A 20,928-nucleotide genomic window follows, 5' to 3' on the forward strand; every position below is an offset into this window, starting at 1 on the left:
GCATTAATTAATATCAGGCCCAAGTATCAGCAACCATCCCAGTGTGGGATTCCTTCTGGCACCTATTTTTGGCACCGGAGGAATTCGATATGTTGTGCAACCAGTCTGCAGTTTGTTGGACATTGATGAAAGATACTGCTTCCTGTTGGCTTGGTACACACACTGGGCTCCTGCATGTGTTTGTGGAGTGAAATCTGGACACAGTGGCAGGCCAGATCTCACGTCACTGAGACGAGCTGACCTCGATGACAGGAGCTGTGACTAAACTTTAAAGATACATGCCAACGAGTTGTGTGCCCTTGTTACTGCTGGTGGTGATGTTCTCACGTCCTGCAGACTTGTTTGGGTTATCTTGTTTTTGATATGTGTACACTGACCCCCCCTCACCTTTGTCTCTCTCTCTGTCTGTTTCCCCATAGAACTCAATACGGCACAATCTGTCATTGAACAAGTGTTTTCTCAAAGTGCCTCGCTCCAAAGATGACCCCGGAAAGGTGAGAATCTGAAAAGAATGCATGCAGTTAATAAAAATAATATATATACATAGACTAATATGTTTAGTTTAGTTTCTCAGCTGCCAAAAAAGCCCTGTTACAACATTTCTTTGGTGTGTATCAGCCTATCTCTGGCAGAAAAATGTTACCTTTGAATGGCTGCCAGGACTCTGACACTCTGGAAATGCATGGCATGCTCGTAATCTATTATGAACCTCCCGCCCCACAGAACTGCATTTCAAATGTAAGGAGACTAGTTGGTTGGACAAGCACAGACAGCAGATGTGGGTGATGGAGAAGGGAAAATAGAAGGGGCCGTAACAGGGTGGAAGTCAGGTCATTTCCAGAATCTCAAGGTGAACCTGAAGCTACTCTAGGAGAGAATCAGCCCTCATTATCTCTCCATTCTGCTCCCATTTTTTTTCTCCGTAAACAATGTAAAGACCAACATGTTAATTTGACATTTGAGTCTCAATAGGAGCACCTTCAGTTGCTTTTCCAGCCTCCCAATCTGCAGCGACATCATCCTGATAAGAAGTGCTCCACTGAGGACTATATTGAGTTTGACGGCATGCATAGGTCTAACCATATGTAGCCTAACCCAGATTTTATCCCGGCGCTGTCAGAGCATACGCTACATATGCTTAGGGAACTGCACAAATAATTACACATACACACGCACATGCACACCGACACATGCATGAAGAGCTACGCCTAGCTGTGTAGAGGATGGGGACTGAATGCTAATTTCATGTTTTGCTGTAATCCTCTGATATTGACACTCCTGGGAGCTGCTCCACTAAATACAAAATAATCTATTGCTGTATGGATCCCATTCCAAATGCATGGCCAACATGCTCGCATCCTTAATGTTTAATTTTGAATTTTCCTCACTCCCTTCCCCCCCGAAGACAACTTCAAAGAGGCGCTAGCCGCTCTTGATATGTTGCATCAATATTGTAATGTGGCAGGAATATGAGAACTGCTGGTTGGATGAGATAGGAGAGTCATGCCATTCTCTGTCTGCCTCTCACTCGGAGATGGTGTAGGAGATGACAGTTGTTATTGTACATCGACACCCCCCAAAACCACCTCGGAGGTAGAAATTCATGCCGTGAAGGCTACCGTTAATAATCATTTTTGTAATTGTCTTTGTCTGGATTTTCCAGGACCGGTGTACCTGTTGTGTTTGTTCTTCCTTTATTTACACACAAAAGGGGAACTACATGACAACACTTATGTAGATGTATGAAAATGAGCGTTGTCATTTACGGGAAGAGAATAGGTCATCTGTTATCAGTTTTATTTAAGTCTTTACAGCAGCCTTTGTTTATATGGCTGCAGAGGAGAATGTGGCTGTGCCCCAGACTCCACTTCACTTGGCAATGCTTCAGTATTTTGCAGTATATTTGTGAATAATTTAATGACTCTTTATATGTTTTTCTTTTTTTCCTGCCAACTCTCTTGGGGTGGGTGTAGTGAAATGCAGAAACTGCCCTCCCATGAGAGTTAACTTCATGTTTTCTTCCCCCCCTAATTAAAAGAAACGCCACCAAGCCTGGCTTTGTTTCTCTGACTCCTAATTTTGAAACATCTGCATCAGTACCCCTGCGTTTAACCCCTTCATCTTAACACGGAGATGAAGCACATGTAGATATGCCTTTTTCTAACCTAGCCATACGTTTGTCAGTGAAGCTTCATGTTAAAACACGGGGTGGGTAATGAGGTTTTCTGCTTTAGCCTACATCGATACGAGATGTTTCTTCATCTTTGCTTGATTGTGCTGTGAATTATTCCTCCCCTCTGAGGAAAATGTTAATTGACCCCAAAGCCTCGCACATAATAAAACTTATAATGTTAACCCCCCTGACAAATGTAGGCCAACCCTGGCTTTCCTTTTTAACAATTGCAGTAGTTGTGTATTCGAGCCGTAAAAAAAGAACATATTCTCTGGCTTGAACAAGAGTAGGCCGTTATGCAGCAGTTACTGTATAGACACTTGAGATACAGCTGCTTCTATTGCCTCTCCTGTTGTTCGCACAATTTCTCGTGGAAATAACAATAATTTTCTCTGCTAAAGAAGTAATTTTAAAGGTCCTGAACTCACTTTCTCTGGACAATTGAGATTTTTATCGGGGAGTCATATGAAATATTAAAAATAAATTCACAACTCGCAGGGCCTCAGGGTGAAAATCTGTACTGTGAGCATTGTTCCTGTTGGCTTCGAGGAAGAAAAGCATTGAAAAATCAATTAAATGGGAATGCAAAAGATAAATAATGCAGCCTGGTTGTTGAATTGCTAGCTGCAGCCCCAGAGCCAGCCCAACTGTTCTCTCCTTGATTAGCCTTGCTCAGACCTGAGAAGAAGAAAGCAACACGGCAGGGCGAGCGCTGCCTCAATTCCTGAGCTGAGACTGTGGAGCCTTCATCCTTGGCAACAGCACTCTGACTCAGTACCTGAGGCTGAGGAAGTACAGCTTCAGAAAAGGCTTAGCATTTCACCACCACCAGCTGCCCTCACCAGCCTCTCATTGAGAAGCAGCCGCAGAGGAGGAAAAGCCAAGCCTCTCTCACTAACAAAGCCCACCCACACGCCACGCAAACAGCTCAAATATATATAATAATGCTTGAATAACAGCTTGGGCTGATAGATTTTAGCAGAGCAGATTAGATCTCTTATTTCTAAATAATGTTGGAACCAAACATCTGGCGCTCGTGTGCTGTGATTTCGTGTCATAGAGTAAATGTCCAAGTCCAGTGCAAACACTGAAGGGATGTCGTGTGAAACTAGGGCTGCTCAATTAATGGTATTTTAATCTCATTTACGATTTTGGCTTGCAACGATTATGAAAACAACGATTCTTATTTTATTTCTTTTTTTAATCTTTTTTTTAAAGGTATTGGTTTTTCAGTTGAGTTATACTTAAAGTTCAGGGTAATCAACTGTTAAAAACATACTGTTCACATTTATTTTGTTCAATAAATGGATGTTTTCAAAGTAAATGGATAATCGCTTTTAATAATCGTGATATCAATTATTGACCAAAATAATCGTGATTATGATTTTTGCCATAATCGCACAGCCCTATGTGAAACAGCAATATGTTGTGTTTTATCAGCTCACAGGTCTTTTTGTTCTGTCCGCAGGGCTCTTACTGGGCCATTGACACCAACCCGAAGGAGGACGCCTTGCCTACACGGCCAAAGAAGAGGCCGCGGTCTGGAGAGCGGGTGAGTCTGATGAAAGAAACGGCATATTCCTGAGGAAGCTCTTAATATGCTGCTCCTCTGCTTACGCTTCTGCCTCCATCTCAGTATTTATCTGTGCCTCTGTGCCTCCTTCCTTTTGCCCTCCTTTCTCTCCCACTCTTTCTCTACCACATGCAGACACACACACACACATGGGTGAACACACACACAGACTCAGTAGGAGTTCATATCCAGACTTTATGTAACTGCCTCTCCATGCTGCTTCGCTAGCCTGTCATAAAGTGGGGTCCTTATTAATAAACCATGCCCGAGGCAGCCATTACATACATTACATTCTGCGCCCACTTTTTTTAACAAACATCAATTAATGCAGAGCTGTGCGCGCCGGCTATTCTGAGCGGGAGCTTTTGTCTTTAATTATGGATGAGGTTCGCCCAGCATTACGTACAGCTGTACAGGTTTTAGTGCGCCGCTCAGATTGACCTGGCCCTGGGGCATCCCAACACGGGGAGCTCTTGTCTCCTCCTTCCCCACAATGTGGCTGACCGGAGGCTACGAGGGAGGGAGGGTCCTGTTAGGCTGGCCAAGGCAGACTCATGCACGCACACGCCTAACACACGCCATTGTCTCTAAAAGACACGCACAAGCATGTAGACGACATAAAACTTAGCATGCTGTTCATGTATTGGCCCTACAGCAGCAAAATACTATCACATTCATTCAACAAACTGCGCCTATTTTGCTTGTGTGAGATGTAATAGACAACAAAGGTAGAGGAAAAAGGTGTTTTTAATATGCAGCTCTGCCAACAGTTTCAACTAAAGCCCTTCTGATGCAGTTCTGTTCATTTGAGCATGACACAAAAGAACGCACCAAGTGAAGAGTGTGTTTTCTGTAAGGACACATGCGCTGCGTTTACCCTTCCCCCCCTCTAGACACTGTCTGCCTGCCTCCATTAAGAGTCTCAGACATTGAAATTGAGAGTTTGTGAAATCTCATTTATGTTTATCATGAATTAAGAATGGTATTGTTGGCAGCCAATCCTCTTACAGTAAGCAGTTTTATGAGACAGGCATGGCAGAGTTATCTCTCGCTACAGTGCGCCTATACAGCAAGACACGGACATGCATGAGGGTGTGTGTGTGTGTGTGTGTATGTATGTGTTTGTTCTGTATTTGTGCTTCGGTGGGAGGTGAGGGTTGGGATGGGGGGGTTGTCTCCATCGTCTCAGAAGGCTCAGTTCAAATGTGACCTAAATAAAAGTGTTTCAATAGTTCTGCTAAATATTTTTGTTTTGTGCAGAGGGGCATGTATCATGTCTAGGGTTGCACAATATATCGTTTTTTCATCCTCGTCACAATGTCAACCTGCACATTAAACCCATCGTTACAGACTAACATATTAGGGATTTTTGTTTTCTACAGATATTTGGGGGTCTGTGGAAAACTGCACTTTAAAACCTAACTGACATTCGTTTTCAGTTGTGCCTTTTGTGTTCAGTGACATGTTAATTGGTCAACAAACAAAATTCTATATTTCTTTATATTTCAACAAGCATTTTGTCATGTTTAAGCACTATAACGAAAGCATCAGAATGCCAGAACTTTGTACACTTAAATATGTATCTATAATATCTTTATATTCCCTTTTCAAGTAGTTCTGTTTTTGCTTATTATCGCTCGTTTTCCGCACTGTGCAGCCCTTATCTGGTCCAAGCAGCAGATCTGTCACAAACACAATACAAGGTCTTTTTTTTTTTCCATCTGCAGTTGGATTTGGATTGTTTGATAATTAGACCGTGTTGAATTTTTGTTATTTATTTATATATTTTTTGTCTGCCTCCCAACCCCCACAGGCTTCTACGCCGTACAGCCTGGAGTCGGAGTCTTTGGGGATGGAGTGTATGATCTCTGGAAGTGCCTCTCCAACACTGGCAATCAACACTGTGACTAACAAGGTACTACAGCCAGCCATCCAGCCTCCAGCTCCAACACACACCTGGCTACACGGCTGCACCCTGACCCCACCCACTTCTCCAACCACCTACAGCACTATTCCCCACAGAGAGAGGAGCACTCTAGTGGAGGGGAAATACACACACACACACAAGCACATGCTCATATGCCTAAAGCTTCTCTGCAAAGCATCCCACACCAAAATACACAACTATCTGCACTGCAGCACCTTTTTCCTCTACAACAACAACAACAGGCAGCAGGCTCTTGTTATCTTCAACACGGAAATATGATGCTCACACTGATACTTAGCTCTTTGCAACCTGATAGACCTCACGCAGTCCCGTGAAGACTTGCAATAGGATACACCGCACGCTGCATGGGGTTCCTGCGCTCTCACCTGTAGTGGAGGTTAACGCCCAGAGTCGTGTTTCTCATTCTGTGACCACGTTGCGCTGTTACACCACAGGTGACCGTCCCTGCTGCTGGCTCCTTCTGCTCTCTTTTTTTTGTATTCATATATTTAAAAGCTTGGAACCACTTGTACATCACAGAGCAAAGCCACGGGGACTGTTAGCTGTGAGTGTGCCGCTCACTCTGACATTTAAATAGGCTTTTTAACCTTAAGCTCCCATCCTCTGGGCCCAGTGGGGGCAGCTCTCAGGTGTACTTTTAAAAAGCCTACAAGAGTCGCTTATTCATTTGCTGCCAGCATTACAAAAAACGATTTAATGTGAACAGGAGTGTTCACCGGGAAGAGGAGTTAGTGTGTGTCTGTTTGACAGGGGCTCCAAAGTCTGAGCATATGTCGGTGTGTGTTATAACTTGCGTGTACATATATGTAGAGTATGTTACCGGGGGTTTCCACTTGTTTTGACGAGCGTGTCAGTGACGATTAGCTCGAGGCTGTTTCTACAGAGAACATGCCGTTGTTCATGTTTCTGTCGCAGAAAGATTCATGGGCCTTTTCCTCTGTGATTGCTACAAACAATCACTTGCTACAAGCACCAGTCTCTCCACCACCAGCATGAGTGCATAATGAGGCCCTAACATACAGAGCTGACAGATTAAAGTTTGGACTCCTGCCATCAAATACCTCCAGTCAAATAACTCATAGGTGCAACCAGCAGAAAACATTTAAATTGCATAGATCATGACTTCCGTGGGATTCCTAGAGATGATAAAAGAAGCGTTGTGTCTTTTTGTTCACTTGATAGTGACACAAACTTTAACAATGGTGAAATGAACAGAAGACAAAGTGGAAGAGCAACAGATCTGAGGCCTTAACTCCTCGGAGGGAGCTTGTTTCTCACTGTTTTACACTGTAAACACACGACAGGCCACGCCTCTTTCTGTGCAGTGTGCCAAGCCACAGGAATTCCCTTTCTGGTTTTCTCTCCCCTTCTATTCCAGTCTCTCTCCCTCATTCCCGCCTTCTCAGATAGACCAATGGGAGACGCTGGCAGGACGAGTTCTGAACCAGCAGGAATCTCTTTCTTTCTCGTCTGTCGGACATTCCTCACAATTGCCCCCCCCCCTCCTTCCCTCTTCTTCGTGTGCCTTTCTCATATAGACTAAGATTTTACTCCCCCAACCCCCAAAGGTTGTATTCCGGGGCAGCCCTAAACACTGGCGTGAATATGATGAAACTCTGGCACTGAGGTGTGATGATGGATGTAGAGAGGGGATTGTTGGAAGTGTGTTTGCTGATGAATAGTCTGGCTCCCCCCCCTCCCCCCCTCTCTTTCCCTTCCCTCTGCCTCTCCCTGTCTGTTCAATCCTGCATGCAGGGATTGTGCTGAACACTAGCTGGCATTGTTGGAGACACCTGGGCCAATCTTGCTTTGATTTCATAATCCATGTCTCATGCTCCAGATTAGGCCCCCATGTAAAAGACTCCTCTGGTTTTTTACTTAATTTACTGCTAAGAATAGATCCTGACTCGCTTGCCTGCTAGCTCACAGCGTACACGGTATTTACCGCGGAGCCGCTCCTGCCTGTATGAGCATGCCTGCCTCTGTCTGAGTGTTTTTGTGTGTGTGTGTGTTACTGTACCTTAGTGTACATCTGTAGCTGTACAAATGTGTGTCATGTGTTTGTGCATGCTTCTCCGTATGTGGGTGAGATGCGACTGGGTGTTCATCTGTGTCTTCACTCGGGGGACTCTGGGGTCTGCGTAAACCACAGAGCAGCCAGGTTTAGAAATCATCACACTTTATGGGTGCGTAGAGTAAAAAAAGATTGCGGTGAGAGACTTGAAGCTAAAAGCCTGTTTTATGACTTCATTACACATAACATTTATATTTCTGTGGCGCGCTGTTTTTGATTAGCATTGTCGAGCTGATTTTGTAGATGTGCTTAAGCCTTCAGTCTTAGCTGCTCATTGAGTTCCCCTTCACACTAATGAACGCTGGAGCCAAGCCCACACTGAGTGGAGAAAGGCTAGAGTTGCCTAATGAGCTTCTCTTACTACCCCCCCATTCTCCTCTCCCTCAGCCCGACCCCTCTTCCTCATACAGCGTTGTTTGGATTCAGAATTTGCGCTCTGCTTTTAAATGCAGTCGTTACTATCTCATTGTAGCAGCTCAGGAGCTTTATATTAAAAGCTTAACATTATAGGACCCTCTCACCCTGCGTGTGTACGTCCGGGAGTTGTACCAGCATGTTAGCGAGCGGGCCAATCAGTCAGAGGAGAGGAGGCAGTGAGAGCTTCCTTCCCTCCTTGTGCACCTCAGCAGAAAGACAAGAGGCTTCAGTCCACTGCTGCCGCTGAGAGGCAGGGGCCCGGCCAATCTGCTTGCCTGAAGGCTGCTGCCACTGCTGTCTCATTGTGCTGAGCACAGAGCCCACTCTGTTCTACACACAGTGATGAGCAGGAACCACCACGCTGCCCTCATGTCATGGACGGACACACACAAACGCTCGCACACACACCAGTGTTCGAATGCCAGGCCCCTCTTCCACTGCAGCACCACCATCAGTGCATTACCGCCATTCCTTTCTCACAATAAAAAGCTCATCACATGGACTACTCTCTGCGGGTATCATTATATTCATTATCTGGATCGTTCTTCTTACTACTGTTATAATTGTCTGACGGCGCACTTTATTTGGGAAGGGTGGGAGGGCCAAACCTTGTTAGACGATCATTAAGATTGTCGTCCTGAAGTGCTCCTGCTAGTTTCCCGGCCTCATTGAAAGGTCAGTGTTGTCCCAAATGGAATTGCGCTTGGTGAGCAGATGTGGTCGACATCGCCAGTAGTGTGACCTTTAGTGATAGGAATGTCTCGGTTGTCTCCAGACCCATTCACACGTTCAGCATGAAGCCCTTAGTGGCTGTGGTGGGTGTTCAGCTCTGCAGCACCCTGCGTCTCCCACACACACTCTCAATAAAGTGAAGAGCAAGTACTCTGCTATTATGACATGTCATTGCATGCAGCACACACACACACACACACACACACGCTCACGCTCAGGCTTTACATTTCCATAATAAATTATATTGTTTAACTATAGACCAAAATTAACTCAGAGGAATGCTGACATGCGCTACCATCACTGTGTGTGTGTGTGTGTGTGTGTGTGTGTGTGTGTGTGTGTGTGTGTGTGTGTGTGTGTGTGTGTGTGTGTGTGTGTGTGTGTGTGTGTGTGTGTGTGTGTGTGTGTGTGTGTGTGTGTGTGTGTGTGTGTGTGTGTGTGTGTGTGTGTGTGTGTGTGTGTGTGTGTGTGTGTGTGTGTGTGTGTGTGTTGTGTGTGTGTGTGTGTGTGTGTGTGTGTGTGTGTGTGTGTGTTGTGTGTGTGTGTGTGTGTGTGTGTGTGTGTGTGTGTGTGTGTGTGTGTGTGTGTGTTCAACTTAACAATTATTTTGGCCAGAGTGAATATAACAAATGGTCACATCGTTCCTATGTGTGTGTCGAAGATAATAATCTGATGTACATGAATGTGTTTCAGGTGGCGTTGTACAACACAGACCAGGAAGGGAGCGATAGTCCAAGAAGCAGCCTTAACAACAGCCTGTCGGATCAGAGTCTGGCCTCCGTCAATCTCAACAGTGTGGGCAGCGTGCACAGCTATACACCGGTAAGCCCGCTCTGCACAGCTCATCAATCTACATTTTGCATTCGTTCTGTTGCCTTGCTGTTCCTTAAAGGTCATTTTCCCTGTCGATGTCGCAGCTCCTAAATGTCTCTTAGTTGGATAGTAGGAAGAAGATATTTCTATAAATCTGCTAAAGTTTGGCACAAAGCTACATTGATGCCAGATGATAAATCCTCATGCTATCCACATTTTTTAAGCCTGGAAAGGAGCAACAGTCACTAAATGAATAAAAGACGAAACACCGCCAGACATAGAATGTGTACTGTTTCCCTTATTTCCTCTGATCCGAAATCCTCCAGAGGTTTTTCTTCAGAGGAGGCAGCCGTAGCCAGCAATAGACCGAGGTTCAAGGTGGACATGCGCTGGAGTACAACATCAGGAAGGGGGTTAAGGGAAACAGAGAAAATGTGCACGCTCCTGGAAGCCAGACAAAGAAAAGCGCTTCCTCTGATGTCCTCCCACCAGAGATGCCCCCTCTTTGGTGTGGTCCTCTTGCATCCTAGAGTGCTCCCTGCTCCAGGCGCTGGGCATCGATCGGCTCAGCCTGATGGATGTGCTCTCTCTCTCTCTCTCTCTCTCTCTCTCTCTCTCTCTCTCTCTCTCTCTCTCTCTCTCTCTCTCTCTCTCTCTCAGCAGCTCACAGTAAACACTCTGGCTTTATTATCACCTCTTCACTCTTACCCGAGCCAGACTGCGAGCCGTGCACTTCAGCAGACTGCCCGCATCTCGGACGAGGAAGATGTTGCGTGATCAAATATTGGACGTGACCTCTCTTGTAATGCTAGCCCCGCAGTTGTCAGGTCCTGCTTTGTAAGAACAGCCATGGTTTTGCATCAATGCCTCTTGCTCCGATAAATCCCGTAGACAAACTTGCTGCTGGGGGGAGCGCTGCTTGCCGCCTCACATCTCGGGGCAGTGCATAACATTGACTGCCCACACAGAGACGTGGATAAAATGCTTGCTTATTTGTACACGGTATTGTTATTGATTTTGTTTTGAATACATTTCGCTTGGCCACCAGAGTATTGGGATTGTGTCCATTTGAGTTGGTCTCTTAATGCTGTGTGAGCCAAGGTGGTTAAGCACTGACCTATATTGTTGTGGTCGGCCTGATTGTTCTTTACATGCTGTGTGAGTGACACCTCCTCAAACAGGAACAACAGTATTACAGTGCCATCGTCATATTTAGCTCACACATTTAAATAAACCACAAACTTTGCTTTAAGTATTCTAGAGACTTTCTCTTTGCGGCTCCATAACCATATGAGCATTGCGGGTATCTTTTTGAAAAGTATGTATATTATTAATGTGTATGTTTGAACATTATAGTGCGCTCCTCTTAGCCTCAGTAGTCCCTGTGGAACTGAGGCCAGTGTACTTCCACGGAAATCTATCCAAGATTAAACATTAAACATAGCTCTCCTTGTAGCCGTTTGCTTCTGTAAATCTTTTTAAGATTTTTATTTTTTTATTTGCATTTTTAAGAAATTATTCACAAAGCATACATAACAAAATAAACACATCTAGGTACATAAATTAATTCCATAACAGTTGACAAATCTGAAATGCAATAATAATCATAATGATAATAATACAAATAAAAGAATGGATACAATATTAATACATTAATTGATCAAAAAATTACAATTATTTTCGTTATGGATTAATCTACAGATTATTTTAAAGTTGTTTGTTTTACCCTCGATTTACGAATCGAAGGAAAAGGCAAGAATAAACTTGAAATGAAGGCAGCCCATGAGGTCAAATCTTACCTCAAGTCTTCATTATAGTGTTCTATACTTTACCTATGTTCCTCAAAGATATGCATCTGCTTCTGTAAATCTTAAGCTCTATTCCTCTCCTCATCTCTCCAGGTGACCACTCACCCAGAGCCCGTGTCCCAGGCCATGAGCCTGCAGCAGCCCCCCCAGTCCCAGTACAACATGCCAGACAGGGACAAGCAGCTCCTGTTCTCCGAATTTGAAGATCTCAGTGCCTCTTTCCGCAGCCTTTACAAGTCTGTTTTTGAGCAGTCCTTCAGCCAACAAGGTGAGTGGCCTCCCAGGACCATCGAGTGGAAATCTAATAAAGAGCCTAAGCTTATTTATAAAGGAACGGGATGATTCTCTCAACGATTTTCCTAATGTTGGTTTGTTCTTAAGAGCCAGGGCTATAGAGAGTCTTTAGGCACTAATTAGGTTTACAGAGACACGAGCAGGTATTCAACAGGCTGATAGCCTATAGTGCAAATCTGCACGGAGCATTTTCATGCTCTTCTGCCAGAGTAATGTGGAAAAGGTCTAATTTCATATTCAAAATAAGAATCTGAGAGTTCATGTCTTAAATATTTCATTACATTAGTAAACAGATGTTACTGCTTTCATTAACGGTTAATACAGAATTGATACTCTATCCTTCTTGCTTTATGTTTTTCAAATTACTTGAAAGTTGTCTGCGTCTTGTTTTAGATGTCTTCTCATGTAGGCTGTGTTTCATCAGAGGGGAGGAGGAGTTTGCACAGAAATCTGTTGGATATGAGGTTCATGTTTCATAATGATAGGGAATTTGTTATGATATAATATATACTAGCGGATAGCGCACAGCTTTCCAAAAGCTTGTGAATCCCTGCTGAACAAAATGCATTTTTGCTTGTAATCTGATTGACTGATAAACAAAGAGCACTTGACAAGCGGGTTAGGAACAAAGTATACTGAGCTTTATGTGCATAACCTACTTTCACAAATCAAATGCATTTCATGCTAATGTTTTCAAAGAGTTCCTCTCCTTTAATCTATCATCTGTGTTTCAATAGTTCAAAGTTGTTACCTTTTTTTATGCGCATAAAAGTGAAATCTCTTAGTCAGACAAGCTCTAGCAATTAAAAAGCGTAAATAATCGAGCTAGAGGATTTCACACTCTGCCGCTGTAGACAGTGAGCTAATTCACTGGCTTTGATAATAGGTAATGAGCTTGCATTATTATTCTGGTGCCGCGTTAATTGCTTTCTGTATTTCCCTGGTTGGACAATGGGCTTTCTCTGCCGATAAGAGATGCACCTTTGTCACCCCTGCAGTGAGTGTTACGTGCCGATTGTGGAGGTTCAGGGCTAGAGTCAGCTCTAAAAGCACTCCAGTGAAATAGGTTTACCGTGCCAAAGCTGTGAAGGACAGGGCCTCTTAAGACCACTCCCTGCCACTCAGATGATTGCAGTTGTTTGTGCAGATGTTCATGCCCCAGTCATGTTTGTGCCGCGGCACCGTGAATTTGTCAAAGGCAATCCCGAGCTGTGTATCTGGAGAGGAGAGCGACGGTGAACCTCAGAGACACTGCTGATGCTGAGTCATTCCCTGATGCAACAAAATGGCAGCTGGTGTGTCTCAAGTGTAGAACTACTTAAACACAGGAGACCCAGATCCCATTATTGTAAGATGTAAAGATGTATTTAAGTCGCTGTTTTTACATGTGACAACCGTGGCTCTCCGTGTGTTTGTGCTCAAGTTCGTTATACTAAAACACGTTGGTCTGAAACCATTTTCAGTGACATTTGTGTTGGAATCAATCGTCTCAATTCACCGGTGAAGGCTTTTACCAAAAATATTTTGTCAGTTTATTTATCAATGATTTATAGGTGATTTCTGCAAATATATTCCATTTACAATGATAAGAAACATCATATCCTCACAATTGAGTAGCTTGAACTAGAAAGTGATGGCATTTTTAACTGATAAGTTGACTTGAATGTTCAGGTTAATTATTCATTTGTTCCAGCTTCCTCAGTGTGACAATTTGTTTCTGTTTTATTTAATTGTAAAATGGATTGCCTTTTTTTAGCCTTTTCTAAGTTTTTGATTTATTGGAAATATTAATATTCCATATTAATGAATAGTGAAACATTGAAACAGGGATTCAAGGGTTACCTCTCAGGATAAACAAGGGTACAATTACAGTAAGTGAAGTAGATATTACTGTTTTAAATGTGCATTTTCATTCAAACTGAGTTTAGACTTGCCATGTGTACACATCTTCTTTTTAAAATGTCCTCAACAAAATTGTACAATACCCTGATTATACTGATAACTATGATAATGTTGGTCAATATGACTGTGAGGAACCACTTTGTTACCGTTTCATCACTATTTAATGGCAGACGGATCCATTATCAGGATTGTTGTGAGTGTACATAATTGTCTGTCATGGACTTCTTGCAGCAGCACACTAAGCAGCCCTTTGTGCTTTGTCTCCAGGTCTGATGGGCATACAGTCAGATTCCTCCCAGCAGACCCACACCTCCTGCTCCTATCAGCACTCCCCCGGCGGCAACATTAGCACTCAGAACAGCCTCTCAAACAACCAACCCAACAACAGCCACTCCGCCAACAGTGGCCAGGTGCCCCTGTCCCACCCTGCCCAGGCCCACCCTGGCCACGGCTCGCCCCACGCACAGCACCTCCCGCAGCACGGCGGCCCCCACACCCAACACAGCCAACACGCCCAGCACAGCCAACACAGTCAGCTCCCCCAGCACCCCCAGCACGGGCAGCACCCATCGCAGCACCCGTCCCACGGCCAGCACCCACAGCAACACACGCCACACCCCTCCCAACACACGCAGCACAGCCAGCACCCACCGCAGCACGGGCAGCAGCACCCGAGCCTCTCCCTCCAGCCCCATCCTACCCAGCAACAGATGGCCTGCAACCCAGGTAAGACCCTCCGTGCATCTGCGTCTACTCGCTCCTCATCATGTTCATCTCACACGTCAACACGTTTAGAGCTCGTTTTGTATACATTTTTTGTAATAAAGCATTTAGACATTGTTGTAGGTGGTAGACAGCAAATCATCATCTGATTTATTATCTGTGCTGCTGTGAGAACAAAGCAATGCTGCATCCAGCGACTCCAGCAGCTCTTTCAGAGTCGACTGGCGCCTCCTAGTGGCCGCAGCACACAGCTCATATGTTTTAAAGCCTGGTAAAATGTTTTATTTGGTGCTACCTTCTCATTCATTTGGTGCTACGTCTGGCTGCACAGCTGTAAAAATGTGACTTCAATGAAAATGCATCATCTGGCATTATTAGCTAACCCACAGTCAATAACAATTACAGCAGCAATTACTGTGCAGTTGTCCATAAAAGATGTAATGAGGACTACATCTGTATTTGTCCCAGGAATAAACTTGGTGCTGGAACCAACATGACTTGTTTCCACCAAGTCTCGTATCTTGAAATGTTACAGATAGTTTGCTGTGTGTGTTGCAGGTTTACTGTCTGACTGGTACCCAAATCTGGATGCACTGAAAGAAAGCTGTCGTATTGCTAGCAGCTATAACTGGGCTGATGTCGACCTTTCACCTTTCCAAGGTGCGGTTTGGACACAACAAATAAACCTTACTGCATTTACAAATACTAAACACACAATGGACATGTAATGTATTTGATTGAATTGTAGGAGATTAAGATTTTTCTAGATTAAAGAAGGAAGAAAACATTAAAAGCCGAGAGCTGATAGTACAGTTCTGCCCCGGCTTTTGATTGAGTGCTCAAGTGTTGACACTGTGGAGTTGATTACAAGTTTAATTAAACTGAGCTCTTCAATTAAATAACACTGCCTTCAAGTTTAATTACCAAAACACCGAGCTCAGCAGGTCAGTTTATCCAATTACAGTCTAGGATTGCAAGGTAGGATGTTTTTTTAAATATCACCCACTGAAGGTTACTGACATAATGAATATATATTGCAACCAAGGTTTTTGCTTTGTGTTTGTTAATTAGTTTCTCATTTACTATATTTATATTCTAGAGACAGTTGGCTGGTGCAGTTTCACACATTTCATTGTCACTAATGCATTTTAGAGCAGATACTGTCCCTAGATCTGGTATTAACTTTGATTGTTCCCTCTATAATTGTGTGTTTTATGCTCTGAAGGGTTGAGAGACAGTATGAGACAAGCGGAGTTGAACAATTGGTCCCTGGAGCCCACCCAGATCGCCGACCTCTGCTCGTCCATCAACCAGTTCTTTGCCCGCACCGGTGTAATCCAGCCACAGGGGGCAGTGCAGCCTCCTGTCTGTCACGGCTCCATGCACCCCAACAAACCCAGCCAGCACCTCAACACAGGTCAAACACACACTCCAGCACACACTCCAATACACACTCCAACACACACTCCTTCACCCTACCAACTTGTTAATTAATGTGCTCTGTAGTTGTTGGCTGTGGTTTTTGTTTTGATATGAGGAAGTTTTTGTATGTGATTTATTATAATCTTGTTGAGAAAGCACCTTTTATCTGGTTTTGTTTTCTGGTAATAATAGCTGTAATTGTTCATTACTATGAGGTATTCTTTATCTGCAAGGGTATTTTCATACTAAACTCTAGTCTGAAAAAGCCAGTATAAGTTAACCAAGAGCCTTAAGAATGTATCTAACCTACATTTCCTTATATCAGAAAGTGCAAACAGTCTGGAGACGTTGTGCAAACAGTGAGCTCTGCTCGCCCTTCATGCCAGCGATCTGCAACCTTTTTGGTCCCTTGAAACCAAATAGGGTCTGCTTGCGTCGCCTCATCAACAGCTGCATATGTCTATAGTTCACCCCAACAATGATTACACCGAGAGAAACACAGTTCTTTAGCTGCTGTATTAGACTTTCCTTTGGTACACATTACTTGAAAATTCTAAACATTAGTTACAAAGTTCACTTACTATTTTGAAGTGGTGTTATTATAATATCAGCTGATTTCAAGTGTCAAACAATACCAAATATTTGTATAGACCATGATGTTTTTTGTGTGGGTAGTAGCTATAATCTGAGCTAATGCAGAGTTCCTTCTGTAAAATGACGCTGCAGGGCCTCACCCTGAAACTAGTTTGTTTTTTTGCTTGACATCAAATTTCGAATTCTATCTTCAGGAAATATCTACATGGACACCAGACAGAGCATGTCCATGATGGGTCCTCCAGGATATCCCCACATGACCCCTATGAGCGGCACAGGACCCACAATGACAGGTGACATGACGCCACAGAGAAAAACATTTAGCTATTAGCCTTTGATTTACTGTTTTATTGATAAACTGGGCCGATCTGACTCTCCCCTCCCCCTCTCTCTGCAGGACACCATGCACAGATGAACCAGCAGCACATGATACCTACCAGAAACTTCCAGATGCATCGCATGCCAGCTGATGACATCCAGGACGACTTTGATTGGGACTCCATCGTTTAGCCCCCTAAAATCTCCTTTCTGCAAAACAAAAGGGAGCGAGGAGAGGAGTTGGAGGCCAGAGGAAGCCAGGCTGAGCTGAGAGGCCGCAGGAGGAGGAGGCCGCTGTGGGTGGGAGGCAGAAGAACGTTTGACAAGCTTAAGAGACAGACAGACTTCACAGCCCTGACATTTCTACGAAAAGCAAAACATACCTAGAAAAAGTTACTTTGAAGACAATCATATTCAGTTGGACATGTTAAAGTGATTGCTTATGTACTTGTCTAGAGACGAGTAGAACATATTGACGTCCAAACCACTCGCTCCTCAGCTCCTCAGCCGGCCCTCCCCCCGTCCCTCGCCAGCAGCCTTCCAAAGTCCGAACCCCTCTCCCCCCCGACCCCCTGCTCCGTAACTGTTATGTGATTTGAGCGACGTGTTCAGCTTGTAATTCTTCTCGTGTTGACATTGGCCTCCGCTGCCTCTTGGATGAGTTTATCTCTTTTATTTTTTAAAAACAATTTAGTTTTGTTTCTTTTGTTTTTAAGAAACACAGGCCGTCTCTGTGAGTAATGTGATGGTCACTTTTGGGAGAAAGTGGGCCCCACTGTGGCTGAGTTGGTGGAAAAGTGAGGTTTACAATAACTTTGAACAGGGTGTTAAATGTTTAAGCAGGCTTGATATTATACAAACCGAGAGAGGAGGTGAGAGGGAGATCACAGAAAGTATGGTGATCTGTTTTCAAAGCCAACCATCGTGATAAGGCTCACTGCAACAGACCATGAGAGTACAACAGCTTTTTCTTTTTTGAACTTGTTCAAGCACTTCAAGGCGCGTGAGAATGATGAGTGAGAAGGTGAAGCAGGGAAGTCAAATATCTTTTTTAATTCACTCCACCCAAAGTAACATGTCGGGTCTCTGTGTGCATCGTGTCGGAAAATAATTGCTTTACCTATCAGAAACTGTTTTAGCGTGAACAAAATGCACGTTTTATGGTAAAGTTGACTTTAAGGTGACTATTCTATTGATCATTACACAAGCCACCATCGTTCAGAGACAATGAAAGTAGATTTGGACGTATTGGTAATGCTAACATCAACCGCTTATCACAAATACTTCGATATTAGCATTTATGTCTGCTAATAAGTACAAGCTGGTTTTCAAACAGTTTGCACCGCTCAGCATGTATCATGGCGACAGTTTCACAGACACTTTAATGTTAAAAAACTAACAATGGCCAATATATCATTATGTTATTATGTATCATAGTAAACATATAGTCATTTGGGGAGTAATATGACAAGATTGTTTGGTAGATACACTTCTCAGGATTAAACGGCTGAACTGGCTCTGACTGAAGCTAACACATTATATCTCCAAAAACTGAACGGTTTGACGTTTACGGGGGGGGGATGTGCTGGACTATATTTCAGATGGTTGCTATGATGACTCCCTGGAGATATAATGTGGTCATTTCTTAACTTTAATGTTTCTGGTTGGCTGATTCTGCGTTAGCGCTAGACAGAGCCATGCTAGCTGCTTCTCTGTGTCCTGTTCCTCCAGACGTGAGATTGGTTTAGAGCTAATCTTCTAACTACCCAAGAAAGCATATAAACATAATTTCTATAATGCCAAACTATTAGTTTAAACAATTGTGTAAAATTGTATACGAACCATGTTATAATTGTTTTAACTAGTGAGAGAAACAAGGAAAAGTAATGAGCCTGAATGCAATTTTTAGAGTTCTGGTTTTCAGCCTTGCCGATTTGAAACATTGCTAGTGGACAAATAAAATGTGTTTGTATAAAGACTAATGAAGGGTGGTGAAGCTTCTTAAACGTGCCATTATTGGATTGATTAATGATCAATAGAATATGCATCAAATGGTGTTTCCATTTGTAAAAGGTAAAACAAAAAAAACATTATTTACCGAACTCTCCTTTTTTAATAAATGCAATCCAAATCCACCTATCGCACATCAAAGCGATATTTCGATGCTACACGTGTTCATTGTCACTCCTGACATTCAAATGACATAGATACGAATCTTTCAACTGCCCTGTGTTTTGTTGTGATGGTTCGATAGCGTCAGAATTTGCTATTATACAATCATAACATAATGAGAAATGTGACTCATACAATGTGTGTGTGTGCGTGTGTGTTGGTTGAACATATGGTGTGTGTGGGTGTTTTGGTTTTATTGTCATTCTAGGGCTATGATTGATTGCTGCAATCATCTCTATGCTATCTACGAGCACAAAAGCAGATGCACACAGTGATTAAAGAAGAGATTTCAGACATGCTTTTTTGTGGGAAGGGTTTCCAAAGCACAGAACAGGGAGATCCGCGGTTCTGGAAACCTGTCCTCTGCGTCCTGAAACAAGTGGCTCCTCAATCAGACAGGTGCTGAACCTTAGAGACACTATGTTAAAACGAGCCCTTTGCACACTTACACTTTCTGTTGATCCGTTTCTAAGATGCAAAGCACCTCTGGATCTCAACGCTATCTGACCCTACAGTTGACAATAAACAGGATTCTTCCTCCTCTATTCTATACTGGTAAACATGTACAAGATGGTGCTTTGTATCTACTACACCTTATTGAAAGGATTAGTTTCACATTCTGGGATGTTTTTTGAAGCTACAGCCAGCAGACTGTCAGCATTAGAACTGGAAACGTTGGGAAATGAGCTAGTGTGACTCTATAGGTAGCGAAATATGCCTGCAACCTCACCAAAACGATTTACTTAACACGTATTATCATGTGATTATCTGTTTGAAAAAGACAAAACAAAAACGTTTTACAGTAGGTTATGTGTTGGACTATTTAATGTCCACTTGCAGTAACTTCCTGGAGTTGTAAAATGTTAATTACTGAGTTTTCGAGGTAGATTCCTGTCTGACAGAGACAGGCTGGCTGTTCCCTTTGTTTCCAGATTTTAAGCTAAGCTAAGCTAACTGTCTACTGTTTGTAGCTTCATATTCTAAATACAGACACCAGTGCGGTTTTTCCATATTTACCAAAATGTCTAACTATTCCTATAAAGATAATTTCCCAGCTAGGGACTCCAGCAACAACGTTTAGGTTTTTATTTCATATTTTGAATGACAATCATGGATTCTTTTTCTATGATATTACACAATGTCTTTGTTATTGTGAGAAAAGGCATGTTCAAATCTCACACGGTTGTTTTATTGGATATTATAGAACCAGATGTTTTTACATTTGAACACAGAAGGTTATTTGAAACTAGAACCAGCCCAGTTTTATATTGTCGGTCTTCTGTTAAACTGTCCACAGCTGCACTGTGCGGATGAAGTCAAGTTCTCTTCTTTCAACTGATGATACTGCCATTCATTTTTATATTTTCCTGCCAATCATACAGTGACTGTCCACTCCTGCTACTTTCTGCTCTGTTTTGTCTGTCTTTGTATATCAAATGTCCGCCTGTGGATCTCAACTATGAGTTTTGTTCAACTGCCAGAATTTCCTCATTAGTGCTCAGACAAAATACTTCAGTCCGTTAAATGACCCAAATCATAGCTCCTTTAGTCGAGTGGCCCCCACTCGACTAAAGGAGCTATGATTTGCCACTGAAGACAGCCGTGAAAAAACATCAATTCGTGTTTTCCTTAGGACTCTTTGGACGGACAGTAGAGAGCGTCCTGTGAGTCCTTGGTTGGTGTGAAGTGTGTTTCAGTTCCTCCAGGTGAAGATCGTGAAAACGCACAGAAGCTACTGTTTGACCACAGCAGCACATTGGGAAAACAAAAATATTTTAGTGAACGGATGTGGCTAAAAGGGAAAAAGGTGAAGACAATGACTGGATCACAATCACAATGTTATGTCTATATGTGTGTGCGTGTGTGTGCTTGTGTGAGATTTAGTTGTTTTTCAAAAGACAATTTAAGTTTTTAAAAACCGCTGGACATGTACCTGCCAGAGAGATTACAATTATTGGGAAAAAA

The 20,928-nt window shown here is 43.2% G+C and overlaps 1 protein-coding gene across 1 annotated transcript in view; it reads left to right on the forward strand.

Moving 5' to 3' along the window:
* The window catches only part of foxj3 (forkhead box J3), a 69,129-nt gene extending 48,201 nt beyond the window's left edge, over positions 1–20,928 (forward strand). The window contains exons 3-12 of the mRNA XM_034219339.1: positions 420–494; positions 3,642–3,725; positions 5,560–5,661; positions 9,611–9,739; positions 11,632–11,806; positions 14,002–14,460; positions 15,016–15,117; positions 15,683–15,874; positions 16,668–16,766; positions 16,871–20,928. Of these exons, the coding sequence (XP_034075230.1) occupies positions 420–494; positions 3,642–3,725; positions 5,560–5,661; positions 9,611–9,739; positions 11,632–11,806; positions 14,002–14,460; positions 15,016–15,117; positions 15,683–15,874; positions 16,668–16,766; positions 16,871–16,983 (1,530 nt within the window). The 3' untranslated portion in view covers positions 16,984–20,928. The remainder of the gene's footprint in view (positions 1–419; positions 495–3,641; positions 3,726–5,559; positions 5,662–9,610; positions 9,740–11,631; positions 11,807–14,001; positions 14,461–15,015; positions 15,118–15,682; positions 15,875–16,667; positions 16,767–16,870) is intronic.

Source organism: Gymnodraco acuticeps, unplaced genomic scaffold (genome assembly GCF_902827175.1).
Source record: "Gymnodraco acuticeps unplaced genomic scaffold, fGymAcu1.1, whole genome shotgun sequence".
In the NCBI taxonomy this organism is placed as follows: Eukaryota; Metazoa; Chordata; class Actinopteri; order Perciformes; family Bathydraconidae; genus Gymnodraco; species Gymnodraco acuticeps.